Source organism: Amphibalanus amphitrite, unplaced genomic scaffold (assembly GCF_019059575.1).
Source record: "Amphibalanus amphitrite isolate SeventyFive unplaced genomic scaffold, NRLGWU_Aamphi_draft 000164F_arrow, whole genome shotgun sequence".
Classification (NCBI taxonomy): domain Eukaryota; kingdom Metazoa; phylum Arthropoda; class Thecostraca; order Balanomorpha; family Balanidae; genus Amphibalanus; species Amphibalanus amphitrite.
The window spans coordinates 608495-627746 of record NW_024881659.1 but is presented as its reverse complement, the minus strand read 5'-3'; the positions used below and the strand labels follow the sequence as shown (position 1 = coordinate 627746).

Genomic DNA, 19252 nt, shown 5'->3' with positions numbered 1-19252 from the left:
ATAGCTGAGGTCAGGTCAGGTCACTTTAGGTCAAAAATGGTCAAATTTTGAAGTTGACATTTTTCAACAAAAAAGGTGTTTGTCAGATGAAGTTCACATATATTCAACGCATATGTGTTCAAACACATATAGACCCCGTTTCCATGGGCATCACTGATCCGGATCAGCAAACTTAAATCGTATTATATTTCTCGAACTCTTCGTTACATGATATAATTCCAAGTGGATTAGGCTTATATAATCAGTTAATCCCTTATTTTCATTTTCATATATTGTCTAACTATACTGGATTAGCTAATCCATTTTTACTGATCCGGATCAGTGATGCCCATGGAAACGTGGTCATATTCTGCTTTTTTTCATTCAGAAACGTATATGTAAAAAAAATAAAAAATACAATTTCTGAGTTTTTATATTTATAATTTTCAAAATATTCAACATTTCGAAAGTCCGAAATCAGTTTGGTAGCCCTGTAGAGTCCACCCATGCAAAAAAAGGATCTAGCTTAACCCTCAAGGCGGTGGGGGGGGGGGCATTTTTTGCATCCATCTTTAGTTTTCTTTCGATATATCTCCAGAACCGCTGCGCCGATCTTCACCAAACTTTCAGTACCCTTTTGCACATTGTGACCAAATTTTTTTTTCCAAAGGCTATGATAAGTTGGCCGCTACGTCGGAGTGACGTCATTTCTGCCATTGTCGACCAAAAAAAAAAGCTTCGCGGGAAGAGCTGTCAGGTCTATAAATTTGATTATGCATAAAAATGTTCAAGACATGAAATGTGTAGAATTACCAGGGCTACTATACTGTTCTCTCGATTTTGTTTTTGAAGTTGACCCCAAAAATAAAAAGAAATAGATATAATAGCCAAAAAATCCCAAAAGTTTTTCGATTTTCGAAACAAACGGAATATATGTAATAGCCATTATGGACTTCTATTCACATTCCAAGTATTAGATCGATAACTCCTTTTTGCCAAGTTATAACGAAAAAAAACTGTTCAAAATTAATGACGTCAAATTTTCAAACTCGATTTTGGCAATTCTAGACCACAAAGCGCAAAACAAAGACCACCATTAGACTCGCCGTGACGAGTGGCATCGAATCAATACCAATTTTATGCGAAACTATCAACTTTGACCTGAAATTTGACCTTTTTGACCTGACATTGACCTGACCTCCACCAGAAAGTGACCAAAAAACCGTCCCTGATGGTCTTATAACCAACACCATTGAGGCGAATATGAAAAATTGGCCATAAAACATGCATCGCACAACCCTACTTAGTAAAGATAGGTTCATGTGCTGACCCTTGGTGATCGGACCTGGTATTATCAGTGACCTCCAATAGCAACATATGCTCGTATAATAGGCAACTCACGCCCTATCGCTGATTTTTGACAAAATGCCCTTTACTCGATGTTGCAGCGCATTCCTTAAAAGACCCGTGAACGGTGAAACATTTTATCTTTGACTTGGCCTGTGATGTCATCGGTGACCCCGAGGTCAATGAAATTGAAGTTCCCTCGACAAATTTAACAAGGCTATCGAACGCCATTTAAATTTTACCGATCCGTCATAGTAGCTTCGGAGATACGGGGGGGGGGGGTCAAAAATCCCCCCTCCCACCGCGCGGAAGGTAGCCGGGAGGCCCACCGCTTGCCGGGTTAAAACTCAGATCTTGAGAGCGATTACCGTTGTTCAATGCTTTGCATCAAAATCGGCCGAACATGATGTCACTCTGGCGTCATTTCCGGCCGATCTATAGTAGCTACGAAAATTTTATTAGTGCACAAGGTGTCAAATAAATTGATGCAGCCGAAGGTCCTAAAAGCTTTGTTTTGATACGTCCAGCGGTTTTAAAGATATTGCGTAAAAACGAGAGGGGCTATGAATAGCCCTCCCCACAGTAGGGTGGGGGTTAACCCTCGCCCGTATTGGTGTTTTTCCAGCCACGAACGTTTAAGGGGGGGTCCGTTGAACCCCCTCCTTGCCGTTTCGCCCCTGATTGAGCTAGAGCTTCGCGGAAAAAACGAGCGTGCTGCCCGTGACGAGAGAAAGCCGATGGTACCCAATTTTATCCTAGGTCGTCGGTCCTAGGTCATCGGTTGACCTTCCAGGTCAGGTCAATGACCCAAAAGTGGGGAAAACTGGGACCTGTTAGAACGTCGTAAAACGTGGCTGCTATTGGGTTTTTTAGGGAACTGATCACGAATATCATGTTAGCTATGATCATAGATGATGTCTTCATGCATTTAGGCCAGGTCGGGTCAGGTCAGGTCAGGTCAACCAGTAAGGGTTTTGCCGGGTATTCGTAGTAGGTGCACTAGGTGGCAACCGCCTCTGACAGCTTCGTAACATGTTACGAAGGCACCAAAACTACTTCGTAAATGTTCATATATGGTTGTTAAATTCGAAATCAGCTAAAAAAACTAGCCTAGAAAGATGCTGATAAAACTCGAAAAAGTAAACCGAGGTCATCAAAGGTCAATGAACTGACCTGACCTTCTGGTGACCTTGACATCCATCCTAATGCATGGGAGCAGCATCATATCCCATGTTTGAACGCTTGAAACCACGAAAGGACTGCAAACGCGCGGCAAATGCGAGCCGACATACGCCGAATCGCGATTCCGGCCAAACATGGTCTCGAAAAGTAGGTCACAGGTCAAAGGTCATTAGTCAGGGCCATTACATTTTTTAGGGTAGGTGTAAAATTGATTATAACTCGAGGGTACTGAAAGCTTCGTTGCGGTCGGCCGCTTTTTACGCGAGGTATTCGCGAAAAACCGAGGGGGAGTCCGTTCGACCCCCCCCCCTATACGGGGGAGGGTTAACAAGCCAAAACGTTGCTAATTTTTATTTTGATCTGACCTGTGACGTCAACGGTGATCTCGAGGTCAATAAAATTAGGTTTTGCTCGACAGTTTTTCCAGGGCTATCAGACGCCGTTTCAGTTTTGACAATCGGCCCAGTAGTTTCGGAGTTGGAGCGGGGGGGGGGTTCTATAAATAGCCCCCGCCTCCCCCAGTGGAGTGCGTTACAGAACATACCCCAGTGGGGCGCTGGTTAAGAGTAGAATTTTTGAATTATTGCCAACACTCAACACTGCACCTCATGGCAATTAATTCATTATAGGGCATTTTACCTGAACCAGCCTCTGGCCTAATGTCCCAAATTTGCTAAATTCCTCACCCTACAAATCCCCTGTTCTATTAGATGCTGCCATTTTTTTTAAAACAACTTATCTTAAATCCTTGTTTCATCAAACTGGGAGCTAGGTCACGGGACACTGCGAGTCAAGGTGGGAGGGGTAGGAGATAGAGTGTCACTGCAGCACACACAATCAATCTTTCCATTGGTTTATCTTATATCAATGCCTGCTCTTTTCCAGAGCTGGCTTTCGAAGTTCGAACCTTCGGTATATGGCTACCAATGCCCTTGGAGAAGGTGTTGCGTGATAAATCGCTGGAAGGGCGACATTCAACGATTGTGTGAAAAGAGACCGATTGCATTGTGATGATAAAGTGAACTGTAATAATTGTTGTTCATGCGCGTTGTTTGGTTATGTGCAGACGTAACTTTGTTTGTGGCCAAATGCTTTTTATGTGTGAAATATTTCATGTAGGTTACTAGGTAGATGCTTTGGAAAAGTGAAGAGCTGCTTTGTCGACTGCTAGGTAGATAGTAACCGTGTTTACATAGGGTTCCCTTAATCTTCCCCTATTTGTCTCTTAAATGTCCCTTATAAAGGAATCCTCTGTCTCCTTTACCTCGCTTAACTACAAATATGGCGCAACTTAGTCATTCTAGAAGCAGTTTGCAATTGTTACTTACCTTTAGGGCTCTCCCAAATAGCTTCCAGACTAGACACTGAGGTAAAAGTGATAGCACATGAAAGCTCAATGCAAGAAAAATCCGAAAACTATCTGGCATTTAACATACTTTAAACGGCTGAGCTATAATTCAAGTAGGTATAATCACATCCTCGGCAATATCAGAACACCGCACCTGTCGAATTTCCGCCTTGACTTTCTGCCGTTTATGCGTTAATGCCACTTAAAAATCCTCAGTCGGCGCACGTGCGCTTGTCGAGTCGGGGACCACCAGTCGGACGATTCGGAACTGCCGGCCAATCAGCAAGCCGCTTTTGTGATGTGATAGTTTGAGAACCACTGGATATGGTAGCGTAGCAGCTTTTGGAAAGGCGCTACGCTACCAAATCCTCCCCTATTTGTCGCTTAAAGAGGGAATTGAAGGGCAGGATAAAATTACTTCAAAATATGAATTGTTGAATTTCGAGTATTAAATAAGCCCAATGTATATTGTTTACAGCATAAACGATGCTTAGTATGCTTCTAACAACAATAGCGTCCATAGCAACGTTACACGCGAGCGCTATGATGCCTAAAATCCGATCTGAAAATAAGGGAGAAATAGGGGAAGATTAAGGGAACCCTATGTAAACACGACTACTGTCATGCATGCTGTTGTGCATCAGTAAGTGGCTGTCGTAATGATAAACAAATTTGGCATGGATAGGCTAAAGCACAGCATATGAAGCATGCTGGTTGATGACTAGTAAGATCCTGTTAACCGACTGGTAATATCACAATAAATGTCACGTAGTAAACTATTGTTTTACGATGGTTGGCCAGCAAAGCAAAGCTGGTATCCAGATGACAAAAGGATGGTTTTACCATGATAAGTCATTAGTAAGCATTACCAGGGAGTAGCTAACGATAGTAAAGTCCTAGTTTCGTGCTAGTATCACGTGGGTTTTTGGGCATGGTATGACGACATATAGTTACCGTGTTAATACCATGGTAATTTTTACTGGCATTGGTATTCACATGGTTTTACATTCATATTAGGCCTAGTATTTGGGTCGTAAGTTAGTTTACCATAGGTAAGAGGCTGTTCAAAATATGACCACCACTCGAAAACTAACTAGGGTGGTATTTTTCTTAGTAGGCGGTACCAGGATAATACTAGCGTTAGTAGAGCTTTGGTTTCTTATTAGTTATGCTTTAGTTTCAAGGTAGTATGATGAAAAAATATTACCGTACTAAGACCATGGTATTTTGATGAGCATTGGTAGTTGCATAGTATTCCTTTGATATTGGGCCTAGTATTTGGATCGTAAACTGGTTTACCATAAGTAAAAGGCTGTTCAAAATATGACCACCACCCAAAAACTAACTAGGGTGGTATTTTTTTCTTTCAGTGTTGTGGCTGAGTGGAAGCGTCTCGAGGTGAGAGCCGATTTTATGTTTTTTTAATGTCATTCTAAAAAAATAAGTTGCAAGAAAATGTGTGTTTTGGGCATTTAGATGTGCACGAATTTGAAAGATCTCCGTAGCGGTATTGAGGGTAGGTTCTAAGGCTGCGCTAGTGAAAACGGATTTCTCCAGCTGTCCGCTGTTTTTTTTAGCACGAGGATGTTTTTTCCAAGATGGCGGCTAGGTACATGTTGTATCAGAGCCGGGTGGGGTATGTTGTAAGATGTATGTGTGTATGTATGCATGGGTACCTATGTTGCTTTTGATCGCGAAAGCTAAGCCCTGGCTCGCGTTTGTAGGTAGCTAGTCAATGCTCGTTCCATTTCGGCACAATGTGTTGGCTTCTTTGCTCTTAACGGGCCACTTTTGCGTCTAGTCTGTTGATGTTTCGTTCGGATTGCATTGACCTAACTTTGGTCTAATAAAGTGAAGCCTTTGAGCATACCTATACATTGTATTAACCCCATTTAATGTCGTTGTTATGTTCAAAACCAGAAGCAAGCACACTTCCTGAAACGTGAAATAGTGATACAAATTACCCCACCATGTGATACAACTCACCCAAGCCATGGGGCAAGTTGTATCAAAAACATTGTTCTATTCGGCAGACCATAGAAGAAAAACTGGTAGAGGTAGCGGAAAAGTTACTTTGCACAAAAAAGCAGAAGAATCAAGGAAGGGGATAGTATGGAAATAATGAGTTTATCACGGATACTTACGAGGTTATGGGTCTCGGAGTAAAAACTGATACAACCCACCCCACTCTCCCCTACATCACGCTGCCGCGCTGGCGGGAAAAAAGTTCCCACGCATTCATAATACATAGGAACATGGTGATCATCTGGGTCAACTGGCGAGCTTATAATTGGGAAGTTTATAAAAAACACGTTTACATGAATGTTTGAAGCCCCGTTTCTCGATAATCCACCCTTAAAAGGCACAGATGTCAAATGTGACATTTTAACTACACCACGCTTACGCATAGCCACTGTGACGTCACCGTGGCGGTCAAATTTTCCTACTGAACTACCCTGTTAGTAAAAGAATCTCGAGTTCAATCACACATAACATTAGACAAGGCTTTTAAATACCGAATAAAGCAACACTTACGGCAGCTTCGCTGTACATATCCAGGAATATCTCCTTCATCTCCTCGCCAGTCTTCCGGTTTCGGTTGCTCGTGAGGCATATCCGCCGAGCCTCGAAGGATTCTTTGAGAACAGATGTCTTGTGAGTGACATCGGCGTGCTTTAGCTTGGCACTGAACTTGGCGGTTTCGGTGCAGATGTCTAGCTTCGACTTCTTCGTTTTGGGAAACATCCCCGGCATCCCCTCTTCAGCTGCCGCACGCTTTTTCACAACGATGCCCCTGGCTCGTCTTTCCGTGTCGATGACGGCGTTGCTCAGTGGCTTTCGACAGTTCTTGAATCTGTTCCGAAGTTTCTGTCGGAAGCTGTTCTTCCGCAGAGTCACCTTTGAGAAAGAAAAGAACCGTTTTTTTTCATGGACAGCTTTATCAGGCAGTGAACACTGAACAAGATATAAATACGTTCATTAAACGTGTTTTCTTCTATCGTGATATTGGGAGGATAGAAACAACAAAAAGTAGATGTCCGGATATGACCGTTTTAATACGATAGGCAATGGGCACTGGACGACTATGGGTAACATCGACCACAAGACAGGAAACATCAACGTGACACAGGAGGAAGCTCGGAGGACCCAATACCATGGGTGACAATTTGTCTTCCAATTTGGCCATGGGTGACAATTTGTCTTCCAGAATTTCATCATCGCGGAAATCTTCGTCCGCAAATCTACGTCAACGCATTTCTTGGATTGTATGGTCATACTACGGATTACAGTAAAGTCATACTAACAAAACACAAAGTATACAGTAATTTCAGCTTACCTTCGAGGACTGGGACGCTTGCTCGGTTCTCTGACAGAAGGCCTTGGTTCTGACGACTTGAGCACAATGGCGGTCGCGAATGGTCGCGAACTGCAGAGACATTCCGAAAATATTATTCTTGGAATAATACTGTGCTGGACGAATAAATTAATCACTTTTAGATTAGTTATGTCACAACGGAATAGGGTTATCAAGAAAGTGATACAGTATTGCTTGAAATACGCTCCCGAATACTCCCGAAGAATAATGTTAGTAATGCTACCACATAATATTACACCATGGTTATAAAATTATTGTCCGGACATGATAGTTTTATCACGAAGGAAGTAATTTTTACACCTACATGAGAATAGTTTTATTCTGTCGCGTCAATTTATCAGCCGTAATGGAGTATAAAAATTACCCTAATTACTCCACAGCGGTTTATTTTTATGCAGTTTTGATAAAAGTACTCTAGCTGTCAATTTTATTACCATCTAATGGGAGTTCAGCACAAATATATTCCAATGACCTTGTTTATCACTGTGAAATAAGCTAAAATTACCCCATGCCTCTTTGAGACTGATATAAATTTATAACCCGAAAGAATAAAAAGGACACGTGATAAAATTAGAAGATAAAACTAGCACTTGCTAAAACACAAAAGAGATGATTATAGTACCAGGTTTAAGAATAACTTTCAAAAACGCCCTTAATGCAATGCAGAGAGTAAGAATACGCTACAAAACATAATCATTATATGCCATTGGTGCGTGATTATTCGCCAAACTGGAGTGGAAAAACTCCAAAAATAACTCTCTAGGTGTAAGTTTTTTTCAGTGTAGAGCGCTGGCATGACGAAGGTTCTGTCGGCGGCGGCATGACAGCCGGGGTGGCTGGGTAGATGATAGGAGTGCTTGTGGTAACGGCGGGATGGTGGTATGTGACAGAGGGGGTGGGCCTGGCGATTGCCGTGGTAGGTGTGCCCGGTGCCGTTGGCGGCGCGGCGGCGCGGCAGCGGTTAAGACGTACGGGGTGGTCCGGGCGGCGGCCGGGATGGGTAGAACTGGAGTGTCAGCATGGCGACGGTATGTGGGAGGCGTGTCGGTCCGGGCGCTTGGGCTAGACATGATCGTGAACGGTCGGAAGCAGCGTGATAGCAGTACCTACATATATGGCGGACGGACACTCAGTGCGTTAGACATGACAGAAGTGTCAGCGGCGGCGTGGCAGTTGTTCGTGACAGGCGGATAGCCTGTGCGGCGGGGATGATAGATGATTGTCCGCAGCGGCGTGACAGTGCCAGGTTGTCGGCAGCGGCGTGACGGCATCGGCGTGGTAGCGGTATGTGACGGATAGGCAGCTCGTGCGATGAACCTGACAGGTCGGCCGGTGGTGGTGGCTTGACAGCAGCATGTGACAGACGCGGTGGCCGTGTAACGGGCATGACCGGCAGCAGCGTGACGGCTCGTGACGTAGCGGTGTAGGGCAACAAAGGCGCGATGCGCAGGCGCGCAGCCCCCTGTGCTGAAGATACATTGCCTAACGCAGCGCAAAGGTCCGGCGCCACCTGGGATCGAACCGGGACACCCTGGCGATAGTCCTAACGGCACACAAACGGATCCGTCACGCTAACCACCACACAACTATGGACGCAGCGTTCTGCGACAGATGAGCGCAAAACAACGAGCGCTGGTGAGGAGGGCGGCGCTAAGCAAACAGACTTACGGCTGGGGGCCACCGGCCCGATACTGATAGGGTGACCAGGGGCCGGTCGCGGCGGTGAGCGCGGCGAGACAAGTGCACCAGCTAAGGGGGGACGCCAGTAAACAAACGTGCGGCTGGCGCGGCGGTGGCCGGAGACAGCCCGGTCCCGGTCCAGAGAGGTGCCGCAGTGACTGGCAGGGTGACCAGGGGGATGGGTAGACGGCTCTGACGTCATGGCTGCGTCATGACGTCATGGTGGACGGTCCGCTATGGCCAGTCCGACCGGCCACAGCGGTCGCTGCTGTGCGGTGACGGAAGGCTGACGTGGGGACGCAGTGGGCGGAGCTTGGAGGCTGTGTACGGTCCGACCGCACACAGGGCCCGTGAACAGCCCTCAGGCTTAGGTGGAAAATGGCAAACGGGAGAGACGGCCGGCGGTGATAGCGGTGGTGAAGAGCGCGGCGGGCATGACAGTTTGGTATGACATGAAAGATCAGCTGATCTCGGAAATGTCATAGCTAGTTAGTGTTGTTGTTATAGCGAGTTGTTTTGTCGTCAGTGTAAGAGAGGGACGCGAGTATATGAGCAGGGCAAGCGCGATAGAATGGGCACCGGTGGGAAAGGCAGCGCTAAGCAAACAGACGGGCGGCTAGGGGCCGCGGGCGGCGGCCCGGGATGGGAGGGTGGCCAGGCCGGGGTGCGCGCGGCGGGCGGGGCTGGCGGGAGGGAGGTGCCGCCGGGAGACAAAGGCACGGCCGGCGGCCTCAGGCGGTGGCAGGTGACAGTCCGGCTCAGAGAGACAGCGCGGCGGCCGGCGGGGTGGCCGAGCGGCGGTCGGCGGGGCGGCTGGGCGGCGGGCGGCCGGGCGGCCGGGCGGCGGCCGGCGGGGGGGGGGAGGGGTTGCCGCGGCGGCGGTCGGCCGGGCGGGGGGGGGGAGGGGTTACCGGGTGGCGGCCGGCGCACACTGGTCGGAAACGCCCTCACGAGAGGCCACGGGCGATTCCGGAGTTTCGGATTATTTTTTACATAGATCGATTTGAAATTGATCAAATTATTATACTTAGGCCAAAAAAACTAATCTGGGTGACCAAAAATAACTGTAATCAGCCCCCGAAGATGGGGTATCCCAGAACTCGGAAACTGACGCGGAGCAAGAGGTTTCTTGAGCCGGATATTCAGAGTCTTATTGCTGATAGACACCAAATTGAAATCCCACCTATTATGCATCAAAATGTTTGTTATGAAGTTGCCGACTGGTCAGTGCAAAATTTTTGGTATACTTTTCCCCTAACTAAGATTTACTGTAGCTTTTTTATGAAGGCTCTCCTACAGTGATTTTGGAATATAACTGCAAAGTTTAGGTAAGGAAACAACAGGTAGTCCCATCTAGTTCCACTCTGATTTTTTGTGAGATGAAGCAGGATTTAAATTTACACCAGGGCAACATAAAAGCTAACTGCGCATATTTGCGCAAAATTTGCAGGAGCCGCTCTTCCTACCCAAGTACCGCCCGCCCCGCCCCAGTTTCGGCTCGGCCGCCGCGCCCGGCTTACGCTGACCTGTGTGGCCTGCACGCATCCATGCGTAGTTGACTGGTCATTAAAAACAGATGCGCTTGAGTTTATGAATTTTGTGAAAAGCGCGTTTTATGTATGCATTTATGTATGCATTGACATCAAAAGCCTTCCACATGTTGCGTGGCGATTTCGGCTTGCATTTAAAGAGCCTTGCTATTGACAGCCATCACTCCGGCTGAAGAAATTGGAAATTGAAACCTTCGTGAATATAAGACGCTGCAAATATAGGACACCTGTCACTGACGTCGGGTTACCTTGGGCCGTCTTTTTACATTAGATCACAATTCCGGTATTTAACCCTGGCCGGACCGATTGGTTTTCTATATTGACCGGGGAGGGTTGGTACAACTTCCTCGCCGTTTCGCCTCTAATTGAGCTAGAGCCTCGCGGAAAAAACGAGCTTGTGTGCCGTTATAAGACGCAACAATTAGGTACTACCCGATTTTAAGGTCTTAGGTCAGCCAGTGGCCTCTTAGGTCAGGTAAGTGCCACAAGGGACGGGCTCAGTTTTAGGTTAATTACTTTGCCAAAAATGGTCGCACTGCCGCGATTTTGGCATCATCGTGTTTGTCTAGCTCAGGCGCGTTGAATGCTATACTTGGTGATCGGGTGAAGTCAACTTAAGGTGTTAACCTCGGGTCAAGGTCAGGTCGGAGCCCCTCAGGTCATGAAAATGGTTGAAGGAGGTCATATCGCATATCATTCGATTCGGCAGGTCTTCCTGAGTCCAATGGTGGCTTTCCCGACTCTCTAGCTCCATCTGATCAGGAGTTATTGACGAAAAACTTATATGGCCTTAGTGACGTCATAAATGACGTCACGAAAAGTCAACAATGCTTAAGTGAAGCACTGGACCTTGCAAGGAGTGCATGAAACCATTCCCGGTGCCCGAATAGCAGCTCCCAATTTCCCTTGTTGACTTAAAGTGGTGCAAGATCCTGTATTATACTCAATTATGACGTCATAACTTAACAGATTCACGTCATATATTTAGTGCTTGACATCCAAATGATAGCTTACATATGACAGAGAAGGTATGCAAAGTTTTATGAAGTTTGCTTCACTAGTTGTGGAATAACAAGCAAAAAACTTTTGCGGAAAGGCCGCTGGCCTCTCGCTGGAGCGTTTCCGACCAGTGTGCGGCGGGGCGACCAGGCGGCGGGCGGGTCGTGGCAAACGGCAGGACAGCCAGCGGAAGCGTCAGGTGTGACGGTGGGCTGTCGGCGGCGGCATGACAGCGGTGACGACGAACGTAGCGGGCGTGACGGTTGGGTGTGTCAGCGGCGGCGTGACATGTTGGGTGACGGGCGAGGCAGGGGCGGCGGCGGCAAGACCGAGGTCTGGCGTCGGCGTGACGGTGTAAATGACAGACGAACAGTCCGTGTGACAGAAGAGGTAGTCAGCAGCGGCTTGACCACGTATGACAGACGGGACGGGCCGTGCAACGGGCGAGATAGTTGATTGTCAGCGGCGGCGTGACAGCGTATAAGACGGCACAGTCCAGGCGACTGACGATAGAAGCCATGCTAGCGGCGGCGTGACGGCCTAATAGCCGACGGGAAATCTCACCGGCGACGGGTGAGATGGGCGTTATAGTAGGGCAGGGCGTACTGGCCGTCCGAGAAACTATCATGACATAAGCATGGGATGTCAGCTGCGGCGTGACGGCGCGGGACGTGTCGGCGGTAAGACAAGCAAAGGAGCAGTAATCGCCACGTGATCGCCACGGCAGTAATCGACACACGAGTGGAACGTGGACCACTCTGAAATGTTCAACACAACAATACGAGGGGGCGGTAGGTACGCCGGCACGGAGCGCCCGCGGGCCTAAGATTGCTGGTAGTGGGGTCGCTCGTGAGTCGTGACAGCCTGGACACAATGGGGAGACGCCAGCAAGCAGGCGTGACTTACCGGATGCCCTTTCGCGTGTGGAGCGTCCCATCTCCGGGAGATGATCGCAGCGGCTGGAGCGCGCACGCACGAAAAACAAGAGCGGCCGCCGTCTGACGTGCCACTCACGCACTGGAGGCGCCCGGCGGCCGGCGCAGTGTCCTCGCCAGGCCGGGCGGGCCGTATTTGCTTACCCGACCGCTGGCGCTTATCTAGCCTCCTATTGGCGCCCGCACCCTCTGTGGCCGGCTCCCTCATATGCCGGGCACCTCCAGGAAGCGGGGGGCCGGTTGCACCTCTAACGCCAAGCGTTAATGTATTTTGCACGGAACTGACGTGAAAAGACCATTATTCTACGTAAGACTCCGCTCGCTTCGCTCGCTCCGTAACCACATTTCTTTCAATCGGAGACTGCAACGACCAATCAACCGCCTCATGTCCGGAGAGGTTAGGACCTGGGGACGACCGATTGAGATGCTACCTTCCTCATATTTAGATGCAAGTTCTTCGACGTATCTTATAGGTAGGTACGCTTGGCTCTCAATAGAGGGAAACCGGCGATAAGGGACAAAGAACGCCAAAAAAATGTGCACTCGTAGAGGGTGCTAGTGTCATCGATCAAAAGAGGTAACTAATCAGACCTCAGCTTATGAAGTGTCAGAAACTAATAGTATAATGATATCGAAAAGGGTCTGAGATGATACCTTATTGGGGGGCAACACAGTGAAGCGCTTTGAACCGTATTTCTGCAAGCTGACGAATGTTTCCTGGAGCCAGGTTGCGCCTCCACTCTTCGCCGCAGAGCCGGAACGGTTCTTCACATCTGCCGCCTTTCTGTCCCACGAATTTCCGTCAGGGGCGTCCGTCACGGAGGGATGGTCAGTCGGACAGATGACGGCTGTCTCCGGATGGCTCGGACCGCCCCATAGCCGGTCAGATGACGGCTGACCGGGGCTGGCCAGCTTAGGGGACCGGCTGCGCCAGTAACAGCCGCAGCTCAGGGGACGGTCGAGAGCTGCGCCGACCCGGTCGCAGCTCAGTCAATCGGCTGCGAGCTGCGCCAGCCCGGTCACAGCCGGCGCGGAGAAAGGCCGCGGGCTGCGCTGTCGCGGCTGCACCGCTGCCGGGACGTCCCCGTGGCCGGCGGCGGGTCAATGGAGTGTGACCGGCGCTCCATCGGTCCCGTCCGGTCGGCACTGAGCCCTTCCTCGGCGAAAGGCGTGCGGCCGGCCGTGACGGACAAATGGCCCGGCAGTGCGCGCCGAGAGGGGCTGCTCCGGTCCGGACAGACTCTCCCTGTCCGGCCGACGTCCGGCTGACCCGCTAACGGGGACCCGAGACCAGCCGGAAATATGTGAGCGGCTCGGAATCAAGTGCATGAGCATACATACTCTAGGCAGCTTGGAACTTGGCAGCCCCAGAAAACTTGCCGACAATGCAGATGATCGGTTAAAATGGTGTTTGCGAGGCTCTTCTCTACAGATGTTCATGTATGTTTTGTGTTGTTGCTATTGAGCAGTAACGAAAGAGCTCAGCTTTAGAATTCAGAGCCCATCTTTGAGTTAATATCGCATTTAAATCTTGGTACAACGACGATGACGACTTAGGGGATGTTAACAGTGGCGGATCCAGGGGGCAAAATGGGCATTTGCCCCCCTTCCCAAACGGCATAATTTTAACATTACGCCTATGTCCCCCCCCCCCCCAAACTCTGAGCTGGATCCGCCTCTGGATGTAAAACCGTAAAACGACGACTTAGGGGATGCAGTTTATTGTGAATGCCGGCGGCTTATTTGACTATGTATGTACAGCCCTCTGCAAACTGCGTGGTAGGTATTCTTTTTTCGACAAAACCGAGAATAACGCGAATACTATGCTAACGGCCACTCGGACATCGTAACAGCAAGACGCACGAGACTCCGCACCTTAGATTGGGCTTATTTTGGTATACATTTTCCATCTAGTTTGGCAACAACACACACAAGTTTATATCCGCCCCCAAAACGAACTTTTGCATTTTGTTGCTACACCAGGCGTATACTTTGTTCCGTGATAACGGGTGTCAAGTCCAAAATGAGACAAACGCAAAATTAAGGTAGACACTTTGTATCATAAGATATTTTAACGAAAGTTTCACCACATATACTTCGATCTGTCGCCAGTCCACTGGTACTAGTGAATCTGCACCAGGGGTCCGTGCCTGTCTGCCAGATGCACGCGCTCTCCCACTTTCTTCATCATCGATCGCGGCACCTCCGGGTCAATTTTCTTGATGCTGCTCAGGATTCTGGCACGCAGCAGCTGATCGGATGACGCTGTCCAGCCACCATGGTAAACTTCTTGTATAAGTATGCCGCAGAAGTCCTCTATTGGTCTCAGTTGCGGGACATTCGGGGTTTTTTCCTCGCGGCTTAAATATGGTATGCCAACCTCCTCCAGAAACTGGCACGTGGCACGTGCATAATGGGCTGAAGCAAAGTCTGACCAAAATACATATTCACCCCTTGGGTTGTTGGCCTCGATGAACGATTTTAGTTTGCTGTTCAGGCACTTTGTGATGTAGACATGGGCGTTCACATTCGTTGAACTGGGGTAAATTTTTGGTTTTGATTCTCCTTTGGGTGATATGGCTATCCACACAAGAAACTTACCTGGGAATTTCCCAATCGGACGGTACTTCACATTCGAGGTGTGTCTTCAACAGGCCCAGCGTAAAAACAACGGTTTATGGCATTTCTGAGCCAGTATAAGTGAATAATCTTTCATCGTCCATGATAACATCTTGTTCTTGAGTGGCACTCAATTTTCCCCGGCTAAGGCGTCGCAGGCGGCCGTTTTTGAGATTTTTCTTGCTGAGCCGACTCCTGAGGAGCTCTCTGGCGCATCCCATATCTTACCTCTTCCTCTCTGAGAATTTGTCTTACTCTCTCATGCATTATTTTTTTAAAGCGGCGGCCTAAGAGACGAAGTGAGACGCCGACTATGCCGTTTACCATGCGAACAAGGTCTTGGCGCCTCTTTGCTGACATTTTGGGAGCAGGCCTGCCATTTTGAGCTCGTCTTACGTGTCCTTTGTATAGGAATGTATTGATGGCGCGATATATAGTCGATCGTGGAACACCAAATGGTTTAACGTGGCGGAAAACCTGAGCCTTAGTCAAGTTCGGGTTTTTAGCAATTACTCTCGCGACAATGTCTCTTTCGGCTTGCTTGCTCAAAGGGCTCATGACGACTGACCTCAATACGTAGCCAAAATATTTTAACATCATGAACGTGCAATTAACGCATGGACACTCTGTCAAAATTTCAAGTGAATATCTAAAGGCAGATTGAAAATAGAGCGACTTCAATTTTGTCTCATTTTGGACTTGACACCCGTTATACCCAATCGAAGGAGTGGAGCATGGTGCATCTATATGCAATGAGATCCGACCGACTGATAACTTAGCCTTTGAGTTATTATCGGTTTTGGCGAAAAAAGAATACCTACCACGCAGTCTGCAGAGGGCTGTACAGTATGTTTAATACGTCACAGATAATGTAACGTTATCAATACTTTATACTTTTTAATGTTAGTTTTATCGTTTGCGAAGCATTCGCTTATTTAAAATCTCTACACACTTTTATTTATTAGGAGGTATACCTAAATAGAAATGGTGTGAATTCGGAAAGGCATGCACTCTATCGACCAGATTAATTAAATCATTAATCTTTTGTTAAAATAGGCATTTATTGTCTGTTTTGCATGCTGATTTAAAACTGTGGGATCAGTTTATATCATGCTTTGCATTAGTTACTTACCTTTAAGTCTAAAGGTGCATTTTATCTTTTTATTTTCTATTTATCTATTTACCCGCTTGATGATTAAGTACGGAATGGTTCCACTTGTTTTACTGCAATTACTTTATTTAATATTTTATCTAGATTTATTCATTTTCAAGCATGCATTTTAGTTAGTAACATGTTTACCTAAGTTGGCATGCCGAAGATGCCATCAGGGGTATGGAATTATGACATACATTACACGTAGGTACTTACTTAGGTATAGGTTATGTGTTGACCTACCAGTGCAACAAGTTAACAACCTTTTCTGTTTCATACTTTCTGCTTCGTACTCAGGTATATGGAAGCATCTACATTCAACACATATACATGTGTTGGACCTAGATGCCGGATATACCCTATATGTTGGATATATATGTCTACACCGCCTAAGTATACATAGCTTTTCCTAGCAGGTAGTTTGATGAACGATTGTCTGATCGTTAGGGTAACTGTGGGGAAGACGCACCCCTGGGTTAAACGCCTCCCCTAAAAAAATCGTATTTCTTATCGACGGATAGGTGTTTTATCCTGTCTTTCAGAACAGTCAGCTGCTTGTTTACGTAGGTCTCTATTTCCGGTTCTGCGTCTTGAGGAGCAGCGTGGGTAGGTGCTGATGTTGGTTTTGGGTGTTGTTTTTGTTGTTTTTACAGAAGATTCCTAATATTTTGATGCCCTCTTTATATCACAAAACTTGCTATTGTGCATATCATTCAAAACTGCGTTTTATTGTCATTCTGTTGAACGTATTATGCTGCGGCGTTAGTGGCGCGTTTTTTGTCAATATTTTGTTGACCGGAAATGGAGTGGATGGGGCAAGACGCCTACTCGATGCATGGGGCAAGACGCCCCCAGTTTTCTGAAAGGGGGTGGGGGCGTTTTGCACGGTGGTGAGAGTGCAGGGTAGCGCCCTGTAGGTCGGGGCCGAAAAGGCCTCTCCCTGTCCTTTTTTAATGATATATCCTAAACGACTGCAGATATCGTCACCAAACTTTCAGGACTCCTCCGGGCATCAATTTTACACATTGCAGCAAAATTTCATCCCAAAGGCTATGATAGGTTGACCACAAATGACGTCAGAATGACGTCAAGTTCTGCCATGTTCATCATTTTCTGTTGATGGATGGGGTGGGGGCGCTTTGCACATGGGTGTGGGCGTATTACCCAGGGTATGGGGCAAAACGCCCTTTTGTAAGGGTATGCGAAAACCTTTTTGGGGGCTTAAATACCACACGCAGGTGTCTTTTCTTGGTCTCAAAGCGTAGTAAAAAGAATGAGCTACACGATGGTGCCCAAAGGTTTAAGTAATCTGTGTTGGGTTGAGTGTCAGAAGGTTTCGCGCTTAAGGGGGGCGTTTTTGACCTATTCACCCTAATGATATATTCGGAAAATGGGGTAAGCGACAAGCGTACACAGATAGGTATTGCTTGAATGTTGCACTGACTGGAATTAGAAATAGTTCTTGTAATGGATTACGTTCAATCTTGCAAGTTGCGATGAGTAATTGTTACAATAGATGAAGTATGTGGAGTGAGCAATGCTCCATTGTTCTGCGTTAGCTGCCCAAGTGTCGCTGGTATGAGGGCGGTACCGTTTCGTCCGTCACTCTCTCCAGCTGCTCGGAGACGGCACTTTACGCAAACAGGTTACCCAACCGGCGTGCCGCCGACGTCCCAGGGCGGCGGGCCGGGAGTTTTTGTCCGCCACCGGGGAGCGTCACGCCCACACTCCGCGGCGCGGGCGGTGGCCTGACCTTGACCGGCAGCGCGCGCGTTTGAAGGCACCGCCGCCCGGCACGGAGGCGGGGCGGCCGACGGCGTGATGACGTAGGTATAGAGGGCAAGAGCACTTCGGCAGTTCAGGTTGAACGGATTGTGAAACAATTCATTGTTTCAGTTAATTTTGAATATTTCTTTAAAGTCTTGATATTCTGCGACCTTAGGTAATGTTGCAAGATATAGATATAAAAATAGAATAGTTATACTATTGTGTAACTTTTGTAATGGTATTTGAAGGAAAAAAAGATCGTCTCAACCAAATAATGGTTAATGAGGCCATCTTGGGCTCTGGCTAGTACTCGAAATCAAACTGTTGCACTTCTAACGCAGTCAAGAAATATTTTGATCAAAACATTTACGGCAAACATCAACGAGAAAACACAGCAACCATTGAAAGAGTGAGTGGCATTTCATTCCCACTCTTTTGATAGCAAGACTCAAGAGGAGAAAACGTCAACAAGCAAGTCCCATACCCTCTCATTCACAGACCAGAAGTCGAAACAAACTGGCTCGAGTCACACAAGCGACAGCAGATCACTTTCATCGGAAGTGAACGGCCATGGCTGCTCAGCATAAAAACACGCGCCAGCGAGCAAGCATGTCACATGACAGCGGGATGGAATTCATTTTACTATAAGTGTCTGGCACAGATCATTATCAATTAGTTCTTATAGAATTGATATGAATTCGGGTAGCACCGCATGCAAACAGGATGATACTCGTATGCTACACTAGCACTGGCATCAGTGGCGCATAATAAATTCCCAGCAACGCCTAAACTTGGAGATCTGATGAATAGCATTGCCGTGGCTACAGTTCATAAGCCGACAAAGCGAAAACATACATGGTAAGACGATTCAAAAGGCGCACAGTCGTTGCTTTATGTGCCTTACACAAACTGTTTTGCATCTATGGCGACCACTGAAGCTGTCGACCTGATAACATATATGTTATATCGCCCATCGAAGAAATGAGTGTCCATGCTAAGCTATCACAATGTAACGAGAAACGACCATATACTCAAATTTGCCTCATCGAAGAAATTGACAAATTTAGAACCATGAGCACTGTGCAGCTTGACGCCTATCGTAAAAATAGCAGTGCAATCTCTTTATTTAAAAGGATGAAAAACGGTTCAACGAAATTTACTCCGCTTTATGCCCCCTGTTTTAGCAATAGCAATTTTAGCATGATGCATGCACCCGGTTGCCAGGTAACAGCACCTGACCTTGGAGTATACAAACGGAGCTTTTTGTTGATCAACAAAACCATTGATTGATACCAAGCTTATTGATGTTGAGCAAAG

General features: G+C 47.3%; 1 protein-coding gene across 3 annotated transcripts in view; it reads right to left on the bottom strand.

Moving 5' to 3' along the window:
- LOC122383461 overlaps positions 1-19252 on the bottom strand; it is a 34711-nt gene that overhangs the window by 14961 nt on the left and 498 nt on the right. Inside the window, exons 2-3 of one of the 3 annotated variants that reach the window (XM_043369920.1) lie at positions 7194-7283; positions 6392-6754 (exon numbers count right to left, since the gene is read on the bottom strand). The exons of 1 other annotated variant lie outside the window; for it this stretch is intronic. In XM_043369920.1, the coding sequence (XP_043225855.1) occupies positions 6392-6754; positions 7194-7283 (453 nt within the window). Of the gene's footprint in view, positions 1-6391; positions 6755-7193; positions 7284-12367; positions 12635-19252 lie in introns of those variants that run through there. One more of the 3 variants, XM_043369921.1, reaches the window with a different exon arrangement.